We start from the raw sequence: 24,848 nt of genomic DNA on the forward strand, positions 1-24,848 counted from the left end.
TCTAGCCCACGTCTGCCATTGTCAGCCCTATTATCTGCTCCAGACGGTCCTATTCTATTGGCAGTGTGTCTCTACAGGGGTCAGACAAGCTGTGAGTGTACATTTGCACATCTTTGTCAGCAATGGGTGCAACTTAAAGAAATCTGAATGCATGCATGCATGTGCCCATTAGCGAAGGGGTGTGTCCACAAACATTTGGACGTACAGTGGTTTAGGAGTATGAACTGAAAGAAAGACAAACACAATGAAGCGGTTTGAGGTTCTTTGGAAAACTTTATCAAAAATGGGAATCTGACAGTAGTGAAGACGTTGGAACCTACAGTACAAAACAAACATTTCAAATGAAACGAAGGAGGAATAAAGGGATAAATAAACCCAAAAGAAGCAATTAAAGAAGACAAATTACATCAGATGACCAAAATCAAGTGTCGTAATCGTTAAAACAGTGCTGGCGTCAAATAAACTTGAGCCGTAGAAGAAAAGAGAGGAAAAATAAGCACAATTTAAACCATAGAGGGCGAAATAAAAACCTGCCGAAATGAACCTCAAATGAACCGGAGCTCCGCCTGGAACTGCCGACGTTCGCAAAAAGACAGTGCTTGATTTTGAACTCATTCTAGTCGTCTGGTTCGGGATTACAGAAGTCGATTTAGCCGCTAATTTAAGAAACGTCTGGTAATACTGGAAAGGTAAAGGTCTGCCTCTGGACAGCCACGGTCTCGAAACACTTCACAAGCTCTTCCCGTACAGCTGAACTTCAAACGGTCAGTTGTTGTTTTCAAAGAAAAATTGATGAAAATTTATAAACAAATGGCAGCCAATCGTTTGCCTCAACGATGCCACTAATTACAAAAGGTGGAAGGGGCTTGCGTATCGGCTCGCTGGTTGGCTGAGAAGCAGCAGCAGTAGGACGGAGGTGGTGAATATGGTACTTGATAGGAAGGCTTTAAGGCACTACGGTGTTAGTACAGTCTCACAGAGCCCCACTTTGAGGGTGGAGGAGGGTGGGTGTTAAGAAAGGGGAGGGGGGGTGGTCAGGGGTGCTGTAGAAAGGAAGCTGGGCGTTCACTCTCTGGGGTGGGGGTTTGCCACGGCGTCGGCCAGAAGGTCCGGTCGGAGGCACTCGATGGGGCACTGGATGTTCTGAGGGACAAGAAAGAGAAACAAATGTTAGTCTTCGTCCAAATCTGGAGCATCTCAGAGGTCTCTGAGGACCAGTTTGACACACATGGAGGAGAACACCAAGTGTTTTACCTTTTAAACCCAGGTTTATTATTGTGTGGAGTCCCACAGGGTTCTATTTTAGGATCTGTGAAATTGCAGTTATGAGGGTGAAGCACTGAAGGGTGGGCCTATGCACAGGGTTTAAGGGGTCAATTCGGTTCGGTCAGCTGAGAGGGCTGTCCTTTCTGCACTCTCGACTCACCACTTTACGCAGGGTGCCTTCACGATAGCGGTTGTATGTGTCTGAACTGACTGGCTTCAGCAAACCGGCCTCGATCTCGGCTCCAGGCCTTCTGCAGTTCTCACATCGCCAACCCTGACAGACATACACACACACACGATTTGTGAACCTGCTCTGGACGCAGGTGGTCCTTCATAAATTGACGATACATGTGAGGACTCATTCATACCTGCTGTCCTCCATAGCAGGTGCAGGTGCAGATGGCCCCCAGATACTCCTTCTGCCACTGGTTTCCAACCTGGTACATCTTTCCGTCGTCGTAACACGTGGACGCATCTGTAAACGCACAAACAACGCGTGAGGTTGCTCAGACGCCTTTCTGCTTTGGTCCCCAGCCAACAGCGAGTGAAAAAGGGCGGGGCTTACGTGGCTCGCATTTGAACTCTCCCTTGCCGTTGCCGATGCAGGTGCAGCTCATCATGTGGCCGTTTTCGGCCTGCCTGTCCCACTTCTCCCCGATGCGGTAGTTGTTGCCGCTGTCGTGGCACCATTCTGTGTCAACAGAGATGACGTACATTTGATTGGCTGTTTAGTCAGTCAGTCATAACTCCCATAGCTTCAGCAGAACTCATCATCCAAGCCCTCCCAGAAAAGCTAAAACCTTTTCTAGAAAGACATTGCATGAGCAGGTGTCCACAGACTTATGGCCATGTAGCTGAATTAGTTTTACAAAGTTACGTACTGGACGAATCGCATCGGAAGTGGCCGCTGCCCAGGCCGAGGCATCTGCACCAGAGCTTGAAGCCGGTCTCGGACATGCGCTCCCACTCCTCTCCGACGTTGTAGTAGGTAGCCGTGAGTGTGTCGTAGCATGCATCCCTGCTGGGCGAGCCTCCCTCTGGGACTGATGGGTATTGAGAGAGAGAAGGTATTAGAGAACGCTGAGGTTGATTCTCAGTAAAAGCAACTTCTTAAACTGTGTTAGTCAGTGGTTCTGTTCCTCGGGGACCCCCAGATGATCCACGTTTGTCCTAGGTCGCCTAAGGGTCCCGAGAACCAATGGTGTATGTGATGAAATATTTCTTTTTTTGCACTCTTGTTATACCTGTGTTGCCGGCAGTGATGATCTCCTCCAGGATTTTGTGCTTCAGCGCCCCCTTCAGGGCCTCCACAATAACGTTGTACGATGCTCCAGAGGTAAGGCCGATCAGAGTGGCGCTGGTGGAGGTCGAGGGAAGGCGCATCTGTGGTAAAGTTACAGTCAGGTCATATTTATTATTATTATTGTATTCTCCACTTGGTTCTCCAGACAGGTATATGCTTCTTTTGTAGGTAGCAGTGAGTCATACAGCGTTAGAATAGACATAAGTCTATTAGAGCTTACTGAACTCCTCAGACTATGAGAATACTGTGCAATGGTTTGGACATGCAGTCAGCACCTTGTTAATTGGTGAGCTTGTGATATTATACGTATCAAACTTTAATCACTTTAATCAAATATGCTGATAAGAATGGCCAACATTCTTGTTCCCTGCTATTTCTAATGGATTCATGGTGGAGAGATACATTCAGGGTGTTGTGCAGCAAATTAGTCCCATATTTTGCAGATGAACCACCCTACAGTTAATCCCCTTTAAGAAACACATTCAGAGTTAAACTGACCTGGAACATCTTCTCATCCCGGTGTGTGATAGGGTGGCAGGACACCAGGTAGGCGGAGCTTTGCTGGAAAGGTTGCCAGGAGATGGTGGTCTGCGTCTGGGCCTCCTGTGGTGAACCCGACTTGTTGCCTGGAAAATCGAAAGGCAGGCCGTGGCCAGGCCTCTCACTCACTTGCACCACCACGGGCACCCGCACCCCGTCCGGCCCCGCCTGGGGGACGTACACCAGGCTCTGCCCAACACCGGGGACATGAGGCCGGGGCCGTGCAGGCTGGGGCTGGGGCCGTGCGGGCTGGTAGTCCCCGTACGGGGAGCTGGGCTGGTTAGGTTGGTTGTTATACTCAGTGTACTCCACATGCTGCCCGCGTTCAGCCTGTCCTGGCCGGGCTGTGGGGCCCGCCACGTGCACCCTGTTGTCGTCAATGTCCACCTCGGGTACGTCCAGGCGGTCGTGTGTGCCGCGGCGCGGAGGGGTGGGCAGAAGCGACGAGGTATCCTCTGAGCGGGAGAGAGGGGTTAGCAGCAAAGCGGTAAAGGGGGAGAGGAGCTGCAGGAGCTGCAGTGGCGCCTACTGGCCAGAAGGGGAAGTACAGTACAGATACAGCCAAGGAGAGATGGTGCTTAACTGTAAAATAGGGTTGTTTATTTTAATCATCTCAATTGTTCATTGTTGCACACTGTGTAACAACAGACTGAAGAAGAGCACCCATCAAAAGTTTGGACAAATCTAGGCATCTAATTTCACTATTTACAATAAGTGTGAAGGCATCTACACTACCTTTAGGAGCTCCTCTTACACAGAACTATCTACAGTGCCACAGATTTACGTGTAGTGTCCAGCAAACCTTAGATTTTCCACCTTAGAGTGTGAAAGTTAGAACTAACCTAAATGGACAAAAGTATTGGGACACCTGTTCATTCATAGTTTCTTCTGATATTTAAGGATGTCCTGCTGATGCTGGAGTAACTGTCTCTACTGTCCAGGAAAGAGTCTAAGGAGTCCAAACTTTTGATTGATACTGTGTGTGGGTGTGTTTGTGTGTGTCACTGCCCTGCTGAAAAAAAAAACCCCAAGCTGACCAGCTCGTTGACCAGTCTAGCTTATGACCAGGGTATGTTTTTATTGGAGTGTGATTGGTTTAGCTGGTCTACCATGCTGACCAAGATGGCCCACCAGTCAGGCCATATTTTCAGCTAGGCTCCAGCAGAGCTGCCCAGGCAGTTGGAACATAATCCTGGGGCGGATTTTTACTTTCTGGACCTGAATTTTCCATTTCTAACGTTTTCACCTGGATGACCAGCTTTTTTTTTCCTCAACCACCTTGACCATCAAAGACCAGCTTAGACCATCTCTGAAACCAGCTCCCAGCAAAAGCTGGTCTTGAGCTGGATTTTTCAGCAGGGCATGGAAGCCGAAACAGAGTTTAAATTTAAGAATTTAACCAAAAAACGGAAGGCAGCGATCTTCTGGAATGTTCTTCAAACACTGAACGGGATCAGGATCAGCACTTTTCAGAGTTAAGAACCAGGAGCTTCTCCTTTAGTGATCAGTAAAGCATCAGGCACAGTAGGTTGCCTCTAGCTCAGGCCTGCACAAGCCTTCTTCTGCCTGGTGTAATACACTGATGGTATCCCAGGTCGAACTGTAACGCTGCTAAGAAAGCCACACCCCGCAGCCAGCATAAGGCAGAGTCAAGCTAGCGACTCAAAACCTCTTTTGTCTGCGTTTACCACTCAGCAGCAAAAGGAGGGTTTTGAAGGAGTACACCTTTCACCCACGCTTAGCCCTGTACTGTAGGTGTAAACGTGCATGTGTGTAAATGGTGGTGTGGACTTACGGGTTCTGGCCTTGCCCACCAGCGGGGGGCTCCTCTGGTTGCTCTGCAGGGCAACAATCTTGATGATGTATTCAGTGGATGGTCTCAAACCTGAAAGGAATACAGTATAGTGTATAATAGAGATATAAGGTAGGTGTTTCTAATAAAATGGCCAGAGTGAAAGCTCAAGGTAGGTGTTCCTAATAAAGTGGCCAGTGAATGGAAGCTCCAGGTAGGTGTTCCTAATAAAGTGGCCAGTGAATGGAAGCTCAAGGTAGGTGTTCCTAATAAAGTGGCCAATGAGTGGAGGTGCAATGTAGGTGTTTCTAATAAAGTGGCCAGAGAGTGGGAGCTCAATGTTGACGTTTCTAATAAAGTGGCCAGTGAGTCGAAGCTCAAGGATGGTGTTTCTAATAAAGTGGCCAGTGAGTGGATGCACAGTATTGACGTTTCTAATAAAATGGCCAGCGAGTGGAAGTATAAGGGTGTTTCTAATAAAGTGGCCAGTGAGTCGAAGCTCAAGGATGGTGTTTCTAATAAAGTGGCCAGTGAGTGGATGCACAGTATTGACTGTATTGACTGGGTGCTCAATGTGGGTGTTTCTAATAAAGTGGGCAGTGTGTGGAAACTTAAGGGTGGTGTTTCTAATAAAGTGGCCAGTGAGTCGAAGCCTAAGGGAGGTGTTTCTAATAAAGTGGCCAGTCAGTGGGAGCTCAATGTAGGTGTTTGTAGGTGAGTAAAAGCACAAGGTGTGATTATCTATGTCCTAAATTATTAGCCTCTCTGCTGGGTATGAGATGAAGTCGTACCCGTGATGGTGGCGTAGTTTGCACCAGCGTGTGGACGTGGGATGAGTTCAAGCGGGGCGCCTCCCGCCTCCTCGTAGGTGACGTAGTATCCTGTGACCTGGGTGGTGGGAGGTTGCCAGGTGAAGGAGATGGAGTTGGGGGTCAGAGATGTGAACTGCAGGTTTGTGGGCGACTGGACGGCCGGGCGAGCTGGGTGGACACACAGAAATGGTCAGCTGTGCTGGTTATGCTGGTTAGTATTGGACTGGTTCTGACTGTTATCTGTGTGGTCATGTGGTATCTTGCGGTGTTTCACAAGGCTCAGTGCTGGGCCCTTCGCTGTTTAATCTGTATGTGCGTCCGTGGGTTCCATGTTGGCCCCCACATATGGATTACATATGATGTTTGATGGCCCACCTGTGGAGACGGTGAGGGTGAAAGGAGGACTGCGGCTGTCTCCGTTCAGGGTATAGATGCTGATCACGTAAGTGACACCGGGCTGGAGACCTGAAACACAGCACACACTATTACACACACTAGCTCGCTTCCTCGGCTCCAACACAATAAAAATAAACGGACAGTCCACCTCCCAGGCCAGAGAACCAACGGCTCTGGAACAAGCAGCATTTTTACCTGTGATGGTGACGGTACGCTCGTCAGCTGGAATCACCTTCCTGACGGTTGGATAACTGCCTGTGGTGGGCGTGGCCTCGATGAGGAAACCTGTCATTGGTTCGATCTTGGTGCGCCAGACGAGCGTGATGCTTGAGTCCTTCACCTCTGAGATGCGGACACGGCGGGGTGGGCTAATGTCTGCAGAGCAAAAACAAAAATAATAATAAATGGCATTTCTTGCTCATGAGCTCCACCTACAGGTGGGAAGTGTAATTAATGCTTCAACACACCATGAAAACCATACAAATCTTAGTATTTGGAATGTATTAAAAACATCTGGAGGTCTGATCTTCAGGTGATCAACGCTGAGAGATGGAGGTGATCTGACTAAACTCACACACCTGAAGAAACGTCTTTAATCGTCGTATATAAAACGATATTTTATTACTAGAATCAGACGCAGAGTCTGTCTTTGTAATGTGGTGCTCACTTACAGCGGGGTTTGAACCCAGGCCGCCGTGTTGGAGGGCCGACGCGCTACTGAGTGAGCTACCACAATCACGTGACCAACGGGCCCAAGTGCAGAGTCTTTCAATCTTAGAGCAGGTAAACCGGAAATGAAAAGTAAAGTTTCTCGGGACTCGAACCCAGGCCGCCACGTTGCGAGACTGACGCTCTGCCGCTTCACCAAAGCGGCAGTTATGAAGACGGCCAACAAATGAAACTTAAAAAGAGGTGGGTTTAATAAACAAACGAAGGACACCAGGGGAGAACTGGCTACCTCTTTAACTCTAGAGGGAAATACAACTGAGGGCAAAAAGGATCTCCCAAAAGAAACCAGAAAACTGAGAAGTTACAGGGAAGACAGACACTCCTGCCTTCCTCTGTAACACTAGTGTATGTGTGCAAACACACACACATACACACGGGCACACACACCAGGGAAGACAGACACTCCTGCCTTCCTGCCTCAGCTAATTGTACAACATGTACACTTGACCCGATTCCCTCTAAATTGCTAAAAGAAATTCTCCCAATTATAATCGGACCTCTTTTAACAATTGTAAATTCATCCCTTAGCCCTGGGCATGTACCCCAAACCCTTAAAATAGCCGTTATAAAACCTTTAATCAAGAAACCAAATCTTGATCCTAGCGTATGATCTAATTATAGACCCATCTCCAACTTAACATTCGTATCTAAGATATTAGAAAAAGCTGTGGCCCAACAACTCTGATTAAAAATGACATGTATGAGAAATTCCAGTCTGGATTTAGACTCAATCACAGCACAGAGACAGCCCTAGTGAAGATTACAAATGATCTGCTTCTTGCCTCTGATCAAGGCTACGTATCTTTATTAGTCCTACTAGACCTTAGTGCAGCCTTTGATACAATAGATCATTCTATATTACTAGAAAGATTAGAGAAAATGGTTGGAATCACAGGGACAGCCCTATCATGGTTCCAATCATATCTAACGGGACGCTTCCAATTTGTAAAGATAAATGATTTATCTTCAAACTACGCAGAAGTAAGATATGGAGTTCCACAAGGCTCAATTTTAGGACTGCTATTATTTACACTATACATGTTACCACTGGGCTCAGTTATAAGCAGACATGGCGTTAATTTCCATTTCTATGCAGATGACACACAGCTCTATATATCGGCCAAACCTGACGATAAATTTAGATTACAGAAAATGGAGGACTGTGTAAAGGATATAAAACTCTGGATGTCACATAACTTCCTTCTTCTTAACAGTGACAAAACCGAAGTTCTCCTTTTAGGTCCAAAAGACTCTAGAAATAAACCATCAGACTTAATGTTAGACTTGGCTGATTCTTCCATCATTCCTGGTTTAGCAGCTAAAAATCTTGGCGTCACATTCGACTCAGATTTATCATTTGAGCAACATATAGCCAATATTAGTAGAACAGCCTTTATGCAGCTTAGGAACATCTCCAAACTAAGAAACTCCTTATCACTACAAGACGCAGAAAAGCTAGTACATGCCTTTATCACCTCAAGGCTAGATTACTGTAATGCATTACTGTCAGGTTGTTCCAGCAGGAACCTCAATAAACTTCAGCTGGTGCAAAATGCTGCAGCCAGGGTCCTTACTAAAACTAGAAAATTTGACCATATCAGTCCAGTTCTATCAGCACTTCATTGGCTCCCAGTTAAATTCCGTATTGAATACAAAATTCTTTTATTAACATATAAAGCCCTACATGACCTCGCTCCTGAGTACCTGCAGGATCTTATAGTATATTACGAACCATCAAGACTACTTAGATCTCAGGGTGCTGGCCTCTTACTCGTTCCCAAAATTCAGAAAACCTCAGCAGGGGGAAGAGCCTTTTCTTATAAAGCCCCCCAGCTCTGGAATAACCTTCCAGATAATGTTCGGGACTCAGACACAGTCTCAATCTTTAAATCTAAGCTGAAAACTTATATGTTTAGTTTAGCTTTTGGTAATTAATGTTTCTTAGATAAGGGCTGCCGGTCCAGGGGTTCGCGGACACAGGGAATTGTAGTACACTGAGATGCTGGAGCTGTCGTCTCGCTGCTTACACGCGATCACTCAGGTTTGTTGACGGTGGAGCAGATAGATGCTGGTGTTCTCAGGGTACGCCCGTGTCCGTGTTACCTTCTGGCTCTCTCCTTTTAATTATGCTGTGATAATCAGACCTGCCGGAGTCATCAGACATACCCAGATGCTGATTCTCAACATTCTCTGCATAAAATTCCTCTTAGAACTAACTTCTCTCTCTTTACCTTCCCCGAGTAAATGGCCACCCAGCCCGATCTGCAGGAAGATTGCCCGCTGAGGTCCCCTCTACCTGCATCTAACCAGCTGCCACATACCAGTCCGGCCAGCGGGTCCCCCCCCAACCCGCCACCACCCATGGCTCACCCGCCAGCTGCTGCTGCCTGTTTGGTGGCCGTGCTGAAACCTAGATGGACTCGTGCCTGTCTGACACTATTAATATCACCACTATCAACTTTCTGTTGTACCTGGTTTGGTAATTTTTATCATTAATGTTTAAATAGTCTGGCCAGAGGAGGATGGGTCCCCCTTGTGAGCCTTGGTTCCTCCCAAGGTTTCTTCCTCCAGCTCTGAGGGAGTTTTTCCTTGCCACTGTCGCCATTGGCATGCTTACGGGGGTCTTTGACGCTTCATGTTATTTCTTCTTTCTTCTCTGTCTCTGTTCTTTATTAAGTACTAATTATGTAAAGCTGCTTTGTGACGACAACAGTTGTAAAAAGCTGTACAAATAAATTTGACTTGACTTCCTCTGGTACACGAGTGTATGCGTGCCACACACACACACACACACACACACACACACACACACACACACACACACACACCGCACAGACACCGGGAGACAGACTCGGGAGAGACACACGAAGGGGAGTGACACACACTCAGCCTTCACCTCGAGATCTACACAGGCACACAGACACACACACCACCAGAATCAAAAGATCCAGCAGTGGGGCAACTGGATCTGTGTGCCTATATAGCCTACTGCCCAGGTGTAGGGAATTGGGCTCAATCACTGGCTGGGGTGACTCGGGGCCTCCCCCTGGTGGCAGAAGGAGGCCTTGCCCTAGAGCTACCCCTTACAGTCTTATTTAAACCTCCGGTCTGCTCTTGATTGTTGAAGTGAGAGGTGAAAATCATGGCCAGATCCAGCTCTCTGAGGCCTTCAGAAAGAAGGGTGGAGATGTAGAGGAGTCTGATAAGGGGTTTAAACAGATCTCAGAACAGTTGAAAAATCAGCCACCGTTCCACCGTTCACTAAACCATTTACAAGTGGAACAGCTGACCAACATGGCCAGGTCAGGCCGTCCTATCAAGTTCAGCCCGAGATCAGAACCTCCAACAGCACCTACCATCAGAAAGAGGGCCTGGCAAGCCCCCTCTGATCGTACCCATGCTGGAGAGCATGGAGGACCCTAAGCTACAACGCCGACCCACCTTCAGTAGTAGTCACTTCTCCAACCAAGGGCCGGCTGCTGAGAGAATCCTTCAGGGCGTACACGTGGACCTCGTACAGAGTGGACACCTAGGAACGGGTACAGGAGACACCACAGCAAACTCAGGCCACTTTATTAGAAACACCCTGTTGCTCATAGTGTGTGTTAGAGCCATCCTCCAGCCCTTCATTAACGGGCAGTGTCTGACCACAGAGCCACTCTTACCACCACCCTAGTAACATCTGATCAGCATCAGTGCAGTGTGGTCAGACACTGACCAGTGAGAGCAGGGCTCTAATGGTTCTAATGGTTTCTAATGGCGGACGGTAATAAATGCTTTACCACGAGTCCAGGAACCGTCACTTGTGTGGAGTCTGGAGCCACGTTCATCTGTTTAGGTGGGGCGATGTTGTTCTTGGGGGTGACCAGTACGCGGTAGCCACTAAGCCTGGCGCTGGGGGGAGTCCACTGCACGATGAAGGAGGAGGGGCCCACGTCGCTGAACTCTATGTTGGTGGGGGCGGGGACGGCTAGGGAGAGAAGAGTGGTCAGAATTAGACCGCAGTTAATTTGACATTGACATCGGTCTGTGGACTGTGAAGCCCCTCTTACTCGTAGCCTGAGTGCCCTTCAGCGCGGTGCCGGGGCTGCCGCCGTTCATGGGGACCACTTTGACCGTGTACTCGGTTCCTGGACGCAGGCCTCGGAGAACCACGTTATCATCGCGTCCGCGCGGCGCCGGACGCCACTCCCGCTCTCCCTCCTCCGGGCTGGAATACAGAACGCGGTAGGAGGTCACCGGACCCCGTGGGACGCTCCACGTCACCCTGAGGGTCGTGGCGTCCACGTCGGAGAAGGTCAGGTCTTTGGGATGGTCCATAGCTGCGGGAAAGGATCGGTGAGTGGAGAGAAGAAGACGACGTGCAAAAGCAGATCATGGTAAAGAAACAAGAGCTGTGAAAGCTCCCTCACTTGTTGTAGCTCTCTCCACCACCGGGGGGCTCTCTCCATCACGGCCAATGGCGTACACACTCAGCACATACTCGACTGTGGGCTCCAAGCCTGTTACCTTCATCTCTGTCTGATCTGAGAGCAGAGCAGAACAACACAGGATGAGCACCAGGGACCAGGACTGCCAATATTTTATACACTAAATATATATATTTCTATAGATATAAAGGAAATATAAAGGAAAAAATGTATATAATAAAAAAAAAAATCTAAATTTTTAGGTAACTAAAATAAAATTTTGATAAAAATCTATTGTCAAATGTTTTAATGTAAAACTAAATAATAAAGATAACCTAAACTACAATTACTGAAATAACTAAAATTAATAATGTGACATTGAAATAAGACTCTTCCCCAATATAACATTTAGACGAGGACTACTAATATATTCGTACAGTAGCAATACAATTTGTTTATATATATATAATATATATATACATATATATATATATAAATATACTTATAAATATATAAGTATATTTATAATACACGTATTAATTAATTTTTTACAATTTTTTTTCTTTTATACAGTAGTAAAAGGTAGTTATATATATATATATATATAAATAAGTTATTTCTATACTTGTTTTAAACCATTTTTGAAAAGGATTTTATCCTGTACTATTCACAAAATTGTAATTTGCCATTGGAATAAGACTCTTAATCCTCTTAATCATAAAAGACAAAAGTAGTAGTAAAACAAAAGTTTTCTATGTTAATTAGATATACATACATACATATTTTTAGACTTTTTTTCAATATTTAAAAAAATATATTCTATTCTACTTTTTAATTTTGCTACTGTTCAGTAATAAAGCAGCACAATTTAGAAAAAATAAAAATTATAGTGCCATCTGAATACGACCCTTTCCCAATAAATCTTTTAGACAAGGGCTCGAAATATATTTGTACAGTAGTAGTAAAACATTTTAAAGTAATTATAAAAAACAAACTGTCAAACGTTTTAATTGAATAAGTAATTACACGGATAATCACAGAATGACACATTAAATGAAATTATGTAAAGTAGTAAAACAAAAGGTGTTTCTTAATTATATATGCTTATTATATATAAATACATACATTTCTAAAAAATATGTCCTGTTCTATGCTCAAAATTGTATACACACAAAATCGTGTATACACACTTACCTGGGCCGACCACCTTAGTGAAAGAGGGTCCTACTCCTTCTTTGGGGACCCCTGTGACCCTGTAGCCGGTTATGGGGCCTTTGGCAGGACTCCAGCGCACCGTCATGGTGTTGTCCTGAATGTCTGTCACGTCCAATTCCGAGGGTGAAGGAACAGCTGGCAAAGAAGAAGAAGAGCGAAGGGGGGAAAAGAAAACATACAGAGTAGATTAGGAGGAATGCTGGGAAAAGGAAATACACAATAGCTGTTTATTAAAACACCCCTGCACTGTTTTCACCCCATCAATATACAGTACCCACAGTCCTTTTCACCTATATCTGATATTGTGAAATGCTTATAAGGTCAATACCAATCTTACCAGTCTTTAAGATTCCACTTGGAAATGATTCATCATACGCAATTCTGTATCAACTTTAAATGATTCTGTCTCTACTGTAAATGATTCAAGTTATGAATGATTCATCATTATACACAATTCTGTATCTACTAAAATGATTCAGTATCTACTAAAAAAAGATTCAACTTATAGATTATTCATTATCATACACAATTCTGTATCTACTATTACAATAAAAATAAAATATTCTAATAATGATTCATTGTCATACATAATTCTTTATCTACTATAAATTATTCACAACATATATAAAACATTCAACTTATAAATGATTCATTATCATACACAATTCAGTTTCTATTAAAACGATTCAGTATCTAGTACAAAAGATTCAACTTATAAATGATTCATTATCATACACAATTCAGTTTCCATTAAAATGATTCAGTATCTAGTACAAAAGATTCAACTTATAAATGATTCAACTTAAAGGAATGGTTTGGTCAGGCATGCTGAAATTGCTAACAACTGATGAAAGTAAACAGTCGTCATTAGCATCAACATGCTAACAGGTGAGTACTACGTCTATACATTGTTAGCAACATTAGCATGTGTGGTTGGAGTAGTTCATTTATTAGCTGACTTCTGATTGGAGTAACTGGATATCTGATATTGTGAAATGCTTAGAAGGTCAATACCAGCTTATGTGCAGCTTATAGTAGCTGAAAGGGTGTCCACATACATTTGGACACATAAAACATGGATGTGCTGCTCAGAAATCTGGTCCTGGGTCAGCGTACTCACTGTCACTGCCGGTCCTGTGTGTGACGATGGTGGGGGTGCTGGAGGCTGGGCTGTCTCCTCGGCCTGTTACGGCATAAACGGTGATGGTGTAATCGGTCCCTGGACGGAGGCCGGGGATGGTGGCCGTCGACTCGCTGCCTGGCACTCTGAACTCCTTGGGTGGCCCACTCTCTCCTGTAGCGAAAATTTAATTTGGGATAGCTGTCAAAGGGGTGTTTCTTTTATATATATATATATTATATATATATAAAACTGTAAAAACTGTCAAAAATGTAAAGACATTTTTGGTGCATTTTTTGGTGGACGTTAAGGGTAAAATACAAGGTCAATACTCTATGGAATTATTATTATTATTATTTTTATTATTATGTCTATGCAAATTTAATCATGTCCAAAAGCCTCCTTTTGAGACCCCACATCTATTAACACAATTTTCAGTTAGTGCTTGGACCCCTATGATTGCCACACTTAGCGGTTAGAACATACCGCAGTGATCATGGCGTGTGTTTGCAGTATGAGGGCAGCACAGACCTGTTTCTCCGTGTGTGATCCTGTAGTAGCGGACCGGGATCGCAGGCGCCTCCCAGGAGATGGTGATGCTGTTCGGGGTGGACGAGGTCACTTCCAGGTCGGTGGGAGCGTCCGAGACTAAAGGGTGGGAGGAAAACAGGTTCTGTTAACGTTACATTAGAAGTATCACATCCCGCCCAAAATGCTCCAGTTAAAAGTTCTGGTCAGATTCCTGGAGCAGATTAAACAACGCTCGGTGATGCTTACTGGTGGCTTGCCTGCCGGTCAGTGGCAGGCTCTCCTGGCTGCCGCTGAGGGCGTAGATGTGTACAATGTACTCTGTCTCAGGGGCGAGGTTGTTCAGAGTGTAGTAGGTCCGGGTCGGGGGTAACCGTTCATCCTTGTGGCGCCCTCCGGTGGTGGGCTGGTAGCGCAGGCGGTAGCCTGAGATGACGGCCCGCGGAGCGATCCAGTGCACGGTGAAGGAGTTGGTGAAAACTTCAGAGAAGTCCAGACCGGTGGGGGAGTCCAGTGCTGCAGGGGGACAGTAAGATCACAAACGACGTTCAACAGCTGTTCAAATGCAAGGACTGTCCATAATCTGTCCGTAAGGCCAAAAGGTCAAACTGTGCAATGTCTTCTTTTTTGACCTGAAAGCTATTGTAATAAATAATGGCCACTATTCAAGCTGTACTGGTCCGTAATGGCTCATGGTGCTTGGACCCCTTATAATTGCCACTTGCAATGTAATCTATAGTCTCTACAGCATTTACATACTGTCTACGGTCCACAAAAACTAAGCCCACTGCTCAAAAAAGCTACATAATCTAAGCTAACCAGTCCCTGACCAAGACTCCTAAAGCTATATTCGCTCACCTGCGTAACTGGATTTCCACAGTGAAGTTAACAGGAACTACAGTAATTCAATAACTACTAAAAAAAACAGAATCTATAACAAACAATTATCTAGTATAAATGTTTTCGATTCAAGATTTAAGATTCAATTATCTACTATAAAATATTTCACTTAGAAATGATTCATTATCAGAAACAATTCTATATCTACTAAAATGATTTCGTCTCTACTACAAAAGATTAAATTTCTAAATGATTCGGTATTACAAACAATTCTGTATTTACTACGTATGCTTCTGTACCTACTATAAAATATGTTATATATAATAAGAGTATAAGTGATACATTATGAATGATTCATTATCATACGCAATTCTGTATCTACTAAAAATGATTCAGTATCTACTATAAAAGAGTCAGTCTCTACTATAACAGATTCCACTTGGAAATGATTCATTATCATACGCAATTCTGTATCTACTTTAAATGATTCCGTCTCTACTGTACATGATTCAATTTCTAAAAGATTCAGTATTATAAACAATTCTGTATCTATGAAAGGTTATTCTGTATCTACTATAATATATTTTATATATGATAAATGAGTCCATACACATTATCATACACAACTCTGTATCTAATAAAAATGATTCAGTCTCTGCTATAAAAGATTCAGTCTCTACTATAAAAGATTCAACTTAGAAATGATTCAACTTAAAGGAATGGTTTGGTCAGGCAACAACTGATGAAAGTAAATAGTCATCATAGGTGAGTACTACATCTATACATAGCATGTGTGGTTGGAGTAGTTCATTTATTAGCTGACTTCTGATTGGAGAAACTGGATATGAGGTATTTTATAGTTCAGATGTGGGAAAAATTGTCAAAATAAGGAAGGGATGGATTTTTGAGGAGGTGTGACAACCTATAACCTTACTTGTTGTCTGTCTGCCGGAGACCGGTGCGCTCTCTCTCTCATCGTACACCGACACCACGCTCACCAGGTACTCCGTGACTGGGAGGAGGTCTACATTCAAGAACAACACCGAACAGAACCGTTAAGAACTGGACTTGAACATTGATCTGGATCAGACTACACCGACACCCCGTCCCAATCCAGGTGGATCTAAATGTACAGAAGAAGGTCCTCACTCTGCAGGAGGAAGGTGCTGGTGGCTCCATTCACGTTGACCTCGTGACTGTCGTCGTCATTGCTGGATGGGTGGTAACGGATCACAAAGCGGCTGATCTCGGACGGCTGGACTAAGGGGCGTGTCCACGACACCCTCATGGAGTCGGGCCCAACCTCGCCAAAGTTCAGGTTGGTGGGGGACGGGATGGCTGGAAAGGACACCAGAGCGGTCAGAGGGTAAAGGCACCAGTGTGATACCGTGATACCAAAACGTACAACAGTAGAAGAAGTTCGGGGGTCCGCGAGGGGCAGACATGGACGGATGTACTAGATAGTGGCCAGTGGGTGTTCGGGGCTGGCTGAGCCATGTTGAAAGCCTCATCTGTTGTTTTGTTTATGGAATAATCTTTGACGGTTAGGTTGCCCGGCACCCATAGCGATCTGTTTATTGAAATGATTACTAACAATAAATTAATATTTCATTCATATTTTTCATATTTTTTTAAATAGTTTTTCCATTCATGTCTTAAAAACCCAGACATATCTTAAATTTTAATTTTAAGACTTATTTTCCCAAAACTACTGTAAATGATTCAGTTACTACTGTAAATGATTCCGTAACTATGGTAAGTGATTCAATAACTACTATAAAAGAATCAAAATCTACTATAAATATTCAATACATATCATAGGTGACTCAACACTACAAATGATTCTGTATCTATTATACAATTTTGTATATATGATAAATGAGTCATAAATGAGAATACATTATAAATGATTAATTATCATATACAATTCTGTATTTTTTCTAAATGATTCAGTATCTGCTATGAAAGATTCAGCTTATAAATGATCCAATGTTATTAACAATTTTGTGAACTTACTATGAAACTTGTGAATTTACTATGAATGATGAAACCATGTCTATTATACATGAGTCTGTATCTATTATAAGCGATTCAGAAACTGATATAAAATATACTATAAATATTATATTATAAATGATTCAGTATTACAAATGATTCTGTATCTACTATAAATGATTCAATGTCTATTACAAATGATTCTTTATCTATTAAGAGTGATTCAGAAACTGATATAAAAATATATACACATTATATTCGAAATGATTCAGTATTATAAATGATTCTGTATACACTACAGTTATACAGTGTCTATTCTAAATGAGTCTGTTTTTACTATAAAAGATTCACTTTACAAATGATTTAGTATCGGAAATAATTCTGTATCTACTACAAATGATTTAATATCTCCAATAAACGATTCTGTGTCTATTACAAATGATTCTCTATGAATTATAAGTGATTCAGTAACTGATATAAATGATTCAGCATCTACTATAAATGATTCGCTCTCTAGTAGTAGCAGCTATGAAACTTCTATGAAACTCTGTACGTTGTTTGTGAGGCGAGGTATTGAAGTATTGCACCACAATATTTATATTTATATAAATATATATAAATATAAATATATATAAATATAAATCATATTTATACAAGTGTGACGGTCCACATATATACATTCAGCCATATGATCAAATTGCCCATCATCACTGTTTTTACCTCTTAACTGAGGTAAAAGCGCGGGAATTTGCTCACTGCTCTATTAAAGCAACAGTATTAAGCTTATAATGAAGCTTAATGACTTGTAAGCTCAATCGCTTTAATAAGCCTGGAGTCTAAGGCCTTCACCCTCCACCAATGAACACTGAGGATGAATCACCGGTTTGCGTCTGCTGCGTGATGGTTGTGGGCTCGCCCTCGGTTTCCTCGGTTACAGCCGTGACGCTGATGTGGTAATCGATGCCCGGCTCCAGCCCCCGCACCGTATAATATCTGGTGGAGGAGTCCACCGAATCCTCCAGGATAGGTAAACTCTCGCCGGCCGCCACCACTGTAACGCGGTAGCCCGTAACGGCCGTGTGATTTAGCAGAGTCCAGCTAACGCCGATGGTGGTGTCGGTCACATTGGCGAGGCCGAGGTGTCTTACCTTCGGAACGTCTAGAGCGGAATTGTTTAATTTTATAAACGTGAGCACGTTTATAAAAGTGGAAATGAAAATGTGGTGGAAAACAATTAGCAAACACAACAAGACAAACAGGAAGTGATCAGAAGCAAATTAGCAGTGAGATTTCAATTAAAAATATGCAATTAAAAAAAATCTGAGAAGTGCACTAGCATGATACATGCATTATCAGGGGGTCAGGGATGCACTGATATAGGAAACGTGGGCTGATCCTGATATTACGATATTTTCTTAAATTTCCTTTAATATTCCGAAAATTTGATCAAATGTGGGAAACTGAGCTAAATCTATCAGGATTCATACCTAGAAATGCATCATGCAATATTACTGGAGAAATACAAATAAATAAATCAGGAAACACAATTCCGATAAAATTCCGATATCGTTGTGCATCCCTATCAAAGTTAAATCAATCAAGATTCAACAAAATCATATAAAAACAAAACAGAATCAAGCTCATAATCCTGGATGCCATCTGCAGGATATGAACGATTACAAGCATCCGTTTGGAAAAACATGGAACATGGAAAAGCCATGCATCTTTCTCAGCCTGGGATTACGTCTTTTAAGAACACTTAAGGTTAATTACTGCCATATTAGGAATAATAATGCATATTTCAGCTAGTATTATTCCAATAATAACTGGAACGCTTCGTCCACTTTCAGTGTTCTTATTTTAGACAATCAACGATTCAGAAACGGAACGCAAAGGTGGGTGAAGGCAGCCAGAATCAAAGTTGACCGACACAGTCTCCCAGTGATGGCCAATGGATGTGTGCAAGGTTCGAACGGCTTGTAAATAATCCGTTAATGACACGAATCCGACTCAAATCCAGTGAAATTTAACGGAATTTCATCCTCTTCATTCCTAAAGGAAGTCGGTCAGCCAAGTTGTGTTTCATGTACCAGGCTAATGCTGCTTATAGTTAATGGACTGCATGTCTAAACTCTTCTCAAACTCTGAGCAATCTCTAATAGGCTAAGAAGAAAGGAAATGAATAGAAAATGAAATATCAGTTATATCAATATATTTAATTTCAGAATTAAACAGGGATAAAACAGCCACTAGGGGCAGTGGTGTCACTCTGTATTATTGTTCACAAGGTTGTGGGTTTGATATACCCAGGTCTGCTAATTTGCCAATGCTGGGCTTCTGCTGCTAACAGTTAATAGATCACACCGCACTGCATGTCTACACTCTTCTCAAACTCTGAGCACTCTTTAATAGTCTTTGCAATGAGATCATTTTTTAGTGCTGTCATAGTGAGACACACTTTAAACAGATGGGTGGTGTGTGTAGAATGGTGGAAAACAGCCCTTAAGAAAGTTCAGGATTAAATGGGGATCGAAACAGCCACTAGGGGCAGTGGTGGCACTCTGGATTATTGTTTACAAGGTTGTGGGTTTCATACACCCAGGCCTGCTAATTTGCCAATGCTGGGCATCATTGCACTAGGAGGCTAATGCTGCTAACAGTTAATAGAAGATCACACCCCACTGCATGTCTACACTCTTCTCAAACTCTGAGCACTCTCTATTAGACTTAGAAGAAAGAAAATAGAAAATAAAATGAATAGAAAATAAAATATCTCTGTGAAATCAGTTCATTCAATTTCAGAATTAAACAGGGATCAAAACAGCCACTAGGGGCAGTGGTGGCACCCTGGATTATTGTTTACAAGGTTGTGTGTTTGATATACCCAGGCCTTCTAATTAGCCAATGCTGAGCTTCTTTGCACTAGGGGGCTAATGCTGATAATACTTAATGGACGATTGCACCCCACTGCATGTCTACACTCTTCTCAAACTCTGAGCACTCTCTAATAGACTTTACACTGAGCAAATCTTTAGTACTGTCATAGTGAGACACACTTTTAACAGATGGGTGGTGTGTGTAGAATGGTGGGGAAAAAATGCCTCTCTGCACCAGGGGGCGCTGTAGCATGGCTGACCCAGCGCTCTGACCCCAGCTTAATGGCAAGGAAGGTTCATTAAAACCCAGGTAATGACCTGTAATTCAGCCTGAATGGAGAATGTAGTAGTGTTATATGAAGTGAGGGCTCCGGATCCCCTATCAGGTCTTACCCTGGGTGACGGTGGTGGAGATGGGCTCGCTCTCGATGTGGTTCTTTACACTGTAGACGCTGACGTTATACTCCACTCCTGGACTCAGGTTCTCCAGAGTGCAGGAGGTCTGTCCGGCCTTCACAAACTCTTCCAGAGAGTTCCCCCGCTGGCCGTTAGTGGGAGCGCAGGTCACCCGGTAACCAGTGATGTCTGAGAACCAGCGAGAGAAAGTATTGAGAAACAGAGCCCCTCACATTCTTACATCACAGCCACCTACACACACACTTCCAGCGGTGGAGTGAATCAGGGTGAGAGTGTGAGAGAGTCAATATTTACCAGGCGTTTGTGTGTCGCGCCACCGGACATTGAGCTCGCCCGTGTCTGGGTTGGAGACCACGTTCAGGTCAGTCGGTGGAGACAGAGCTAAGGTCAACAACAAAAAAAAAACACACCAGGAGAACAGTGAGGAACACCAGAACCTTCAGAACGGAACTGCTAATTCTGCACACTAGGTGGCGACTGTCAAGCCATTCACAGCACACTGGAACATGACAACCAGATGTGCTAGGGTGTTGCTAGGTGGATGATATAGTGATCCAGGTGATTGCTAGGGTTTTGCTAGGTGGATGCTATGGTGGTCCAGGTGATTGCTAGGGTGTTGCTAGGTGGATGCTATGGTGGTCCAGGTGATTGCTAGAGTGTTGCTATGTGAATGCTATGGTGGTCCAGGTGATTGCTAGAGTGTTGCTATGTGAATGCTATGGTGGTCCAGGTGATTGCTAGGGTGTATCTTGGCGGATGCTATAGTGGTCCAGGTGATTGCTAGGGTGTTGCTAGGTGGATGCTATAATGGTCCAGGTGATCGCTAGGGTGTTGCTAGGTGCATGCTATGGTGGTGTAGGTGATTGCTAGGGTGTTGCTTGGTGGATGCTACGGTGGTCCAGGTGATTGCTAGGGTGTTGCTAGGTGGATGCTATGGTGGTGCAGGTGATCCCTAGGGTGTTGCTAGGTGGATGCTAGGTGGTCCAGGTGATTGCTAGGGTGTATCTTGGCAGATGCTATAGTGGTCCAGGTGATTACTAGGGTGTTGCTATGTGAATGCTATAGTGGTCCAGGTGATTGCAAGGGTGTATCTTGGCAGATGCTATAGTGGTCCAGGTGATTACTAGGGTGTTGCTATGTGAATGCTATAGTGGTCCAGGTGATTACTAGGGTGTTGCTAGGTGGATGCTATAGTGGTCCAGGTGATTGCTAGGGTTTTTCTAGGTGGATGCTATGGTGGTCCAGGTGATCGCTAGGGTGTTGCTATGTGGATGCTATGGTGGTCCAGGTGATTGCTAGGGTGTTGCTATGTGGATGCTATGGTGGTCCAGGTGATTGCTAGGGTGTTGCTATGTGGATGCTATGGTGGTCCAGGTGATTGCTAGGGTATGTTGCTTGTACCATGGTGACACAGGAGGTGTGTCCAAACTTTCATTTATCTATTCTTATTCTGACTCTGGTGTGTGTTGGTTGATGGTTACTGTGATATATTAGATGGTTGCTTGGGCATTGGCAGATGGTTGCTGTGGTATTTTGGGCGGCAGACTGCTTACGTGTGACAACGGTTCGAGTGACGGGGTTGCCCTGCTTGCGGCCGTTGACTATGGGCTGGACAGAGTAGGTGTATTCCACCCCTGGTGTGAGTCCGGAGATGTAAATGCTCCCAGAACTGGAAGTCACGTCTCTGGGTGCCTCGCCACCCTGGCTGGGCCTGACAGACAACTGTGAGAGGCACACACACACACACACACACACACACACACACACACAGCCAGGAATGAGGTACAGAATGGCGTAGGTGGGAAAGTAAGCCAGTGTGCAAAAGAGGGCCAGGGTGTTTACTTTGTAGCTAAAGCGAGGAACAGGAGACCAGGAAATGATGATGGAGGTGTCTGTGACGTCCGTGGAGAAGCGAGGAGCGTTGCTCATTGGCAGAGCTGTGGGAGAAGAAGACAGAGAGAGAGAGAGTCTCTTACCAACGTCCACCCTTTGTTAGCACTGTTAGCATTAGCATGGTTTGAGTGAACGGTCGGCGACTCACAGGTGGTGAAAGTGCCCCTGATGCCCTCGCTGAGGGTGCTGCCCTGTTCGGTGTGCAGGACCACGATGTAGTCGGTGTCCGGCTGCAGGCTGCTGACTGTGTACTGGGACTCGTGGCCTGGAATCCTCAGATGTTTGTGGGGGGAGCCTTCCGTCACGATGAAGAGACTGTAGCCCGTGACCTGGGCCCGGGGAGCAGACCAGATAACCAGGGCGCTGTTTTCCGTGATGTCGGTGAAGCGCAGGTCTGTCGGAGCGTCGGGTTCTGTGGAAACACAGAGAAATGACATCATCAGCTCATGAATATTCAGATTAGTTAATCAGGGCTCATGGGAAGTCCCTATGTAGGCAGCCTAAAAACAAAGGTTTCCACTTCCAGGCTACAAGGTTACTAGGCTGTTGCTACATGGTCACTAGAGTGAAAGCGTTTTTGCTAGGTTACTGCTATGGTACTGCCGGTGGTTACTAAGTGGTTGCTAGATAGCTGCTACAGTGCTGCTAGGTGGTTACTATGGTGTTGCTTGCACTTGCTGTGGTATTCCAGGTGGCTGCTATGGCGTTGCTAAGCTGTTGCAATGGTGTTGCTTTCTATGATGTTGTTAGATGGTTGCTAGTCTGTTGCTAGTTGGTTTTTATACTGTTGTTAGATGGCTAGTTAGTTGCTGAGTGATTGCTATAGTGTTGCCAAGTGGTTGTCAGATGGGCGCTATGGTGTTGCTAGGGTGTAGGTATGGTGACACTACACAGATGCTTGATTAATGATTGCTAGGGTGGTTGTTAGTTAGTTAGTTGCTGAGAGGTTTCTAGGTGATTGCTATGATGTTGTTAGGTGGTTGCTATGGTATCACATGTGGTAGCTATGGTGTTGTTAAGTAGTTGCTATAGTGTCTCTAGGCGGTTGGTACAGTGTTGCTAGGTGGTTAATATGGTGTTGCTAAGTGGTGTGCTATGGTGTTGCTAGATGGTTGATATGAAGTTGTTTAGCGGTTGCTAGTCGCTACGGTATCCCAGGTGGTTGCTGAGTGGTTTCCATGATGCTGCTAGGTGGGCTTCTATGGTGTTGCTAAGAAGTGTTGCTAGTGTGTGTGTGTGTGTGTGCGTGTGTATGTGTGTCCACTCACTGGTCCTCTTGTCCCCCACCAGCGGCTGGCTCTCCACCCCTCCGTGGACGGCGTAGATGTGGAAGCGGTACAGCGTCCCGGGCTGCAGCCGCGTGATCTCAGCATAGGCGTTGTGTGTGACAGGAAGCTGCAGCGGCCTCTGGGGTCTGTCGTCGGTGGTCACCGGTTCAAAGGTGACCCTGTAGCCCGACACCTCGCTCGGGGGACCGGTCCAGGTGATGGTGATCTTGGTGTCGGTCACCTCATAGAACTGCAGGTCCGTCGGGGCAGGGATCTCCTCTGTGGACACGAGGACCAGAAGGTCACCATAAGACAACAGCAGTCATTTCTGATGAACCTGGGGCCAACAGCCTGAACCCATGGGCCCAACCTGCCCAGGCTGGTGGAGGTGGAGCCTGGACTGGACTTTTTGAATGAGTATTAATTTTCAGCAGCCAATCAGAACCGAGCTCATTTACATATACGTCAGTCTTGAAGGGCAGGGGTAGAAAACGATGCGCTGGCAAGTGTCTGTATTGCGCAGCGTTACTGCAGAGGCCGGGAGCACCAGAAGAAAAACAGAGAAGTGTGTGTGTGAGTGTGTGTGTGTGTGTGAGTGTGTGTGTGTGAGTGTGTGAGTGTGTGAGTGTGTGTGCCAGCTGGCTGAATTTGGAGCAAAGCAGAAAAGCAAACTTCCAGTGTGTCCCTATAAGGCAGCTCTTGGAAAAGACAGCCTCTAAATCAGACGGCCTCCTGACCGCGGCAGAGAACTGGCACACGCCTCTACATGTGAGAGATGAGCACAGTGGGCCAAAGCCTGCTCCCACAGCAACACACACTCACACACGACCCGGGAAACCACGAGCCACGTTCAGCCTGAACCCTCGCTCTGGAAACACCTGTCAGATCAATCACTCCTCTTTTATTACGACCAATAATAATGATATAATAATAATAATGATATAATAATAATAATAAGACACTAAAATCTAATTGTTAAATATCATATATTAAGTAATATAATATGAGAACAACAAAAAAGATGAAAAGTAATAGTAGTGGTAGTAATATTATATATACCATATTGAATTAAAAACCATTCATAAAATAAATACAATTAATAAGTTCTGAGAAAACGGGCATAATTCTGATAAATACTAAAAGCAAAACTGCTTTTTGCTTTTAGTATTTATCATTTTGATGTCACGAATAATTCTGGATATTACATTTTACATTAAACCTTATTCTAGATGTTAATTTTTTTTTTGTAAAATTTCTTTTTTGGTAATTTTGGGAAAATAATTGAAATTGTTCTATTGACAAGAAATAAAAATAACTTCATTTAGGAAGCACACTTTGCATTCTGGATTATTTTGTTTTACATTAAATTTTACTTGTGTTTTTCATTATGGATGTTTATTTTACCTACCTAAAAATGTAAATTCTGGTCATTTCCAGAAAATCTATTAA

General features: G+C 44.3%; 1 protein-coding gene across 3 annotated transcripts in view; it reads right to left on the minus strand.

The window, feature by feature from the left end:
* Positions 1-253: 253 nt before the first annotated feature.
* Positions 254-24,848, minus strand: part of fn1b (fibronectin 1b) — a 44,486-nt gene continuing 19,891 nt past the window's right edge. Inside the window, exons 19-46 of one of the 3 annotated variants that reach the window (XM_072657032.1) lie at positions 23,400-23,678; positions 22,280-22,543; positions 22,081-22,175; positions 21,792-21,960; positions 20,533-20,619; positions 20,215-20,406; positions 17,826-18,104; positions 16,100-16,288; positions 15,885-15,974; positions 14,360-14,626; positions 14,114-14,230; positions 13,583-13,756; positions 12,442-12,597; positions 11,251-11,364; positions 10,891-11,160; positions 10,621-10,808; positions 10,280-10,367; positions 6,305-6,484; positions 6,089-6,178; positions 5,693-5,881; positions 4,905-4,994; positions 3,068-3,564; positions 2,511-2,649; positions 2,148-2,309; positions 1,832-1,957; positions 1,635-1,741; positions 1,427-1,540; positions 254-1,143 (exon numbers count right to left, since the gene is read on the minus strand). In XM_072657032.1, the coding sequence (XP_072513133.1) occupies positions 1,066-1,143; positions 1,427-1,540; positions 1,635-1,741; positions 1,832-1,957; positions 2,148-2,309; positions 2,511-2,649; positions 3,068-3,564; positions 4,905-4,994; positions 5,693-5,881; positions 6,089-6,178; positions 6,305-6,484; positions 10,280-10,367; positions 10,621-10,808; positions 10,891-11,160; positions 11,251-11,364; positions 12,442-12,597; positions 13,583-13,756; positions 14,114-14,230; positions 14,360-14,626; positions 15,885-15,974; positions 16,100-16,288; positions 17,826-18,104; positions 20,215-20,406; positions 20,533-20,619; positions 21,792-21,960; positions 22,081-22,175; positions 22,280-22,543; positions 23,400-23,678 (4,790 nt within the window). In that variant the 3' untranslated portion in view covers positions 254-1,065. The remainder of the gene's footprint in view (positions 1,144-1,426; positions 1,541-1,634; positions 1,742-1,831; positions 1,958-2,147; positions 2,310-2,510; positions 2,650-3,067; positions 3,565-4,904; positions 4,995-5,692; positions 5,882-6,088; positions 6,179-6,304; positions 6,485-10,279; positions 10,368-10,620; positions 10,809-10,890; positions 11,161-11,250; positions 11,365-12,441; positions 12,598-13,582; positions 13,757-14,113; positions 14,231-14,359; positions 14,627-15,884; positions 15,975-16,099; positions 16,289-17,825; positions 18,105-20,214; positions 20,407-20,532; positions 20,620-21,791; positions 21,961-22,080; positions 22,176-22,279; positions 22,544-23,399; positions 23,679-24,848) is intronic. The other 2 variants (XM_072657031.1, XM_072657030.1) reach the window with 2 other exon arrangements.

This window comes from Salminus brasiliensis, chromosome 15 (assembly GCF_030463535.1).
Source record: "Salminus brasiliensis chromosome 15, fSalBra1.hap2, whole genome shotgun sequence".
In the NCBI taxonomy this organism is placed as follows: domain Eukaryota; kingdom Metazoa; phylum Chordata; class Actinopteri; order Characiformes; family Bryconidae; genus Salminus; species Salminus brasiliensis.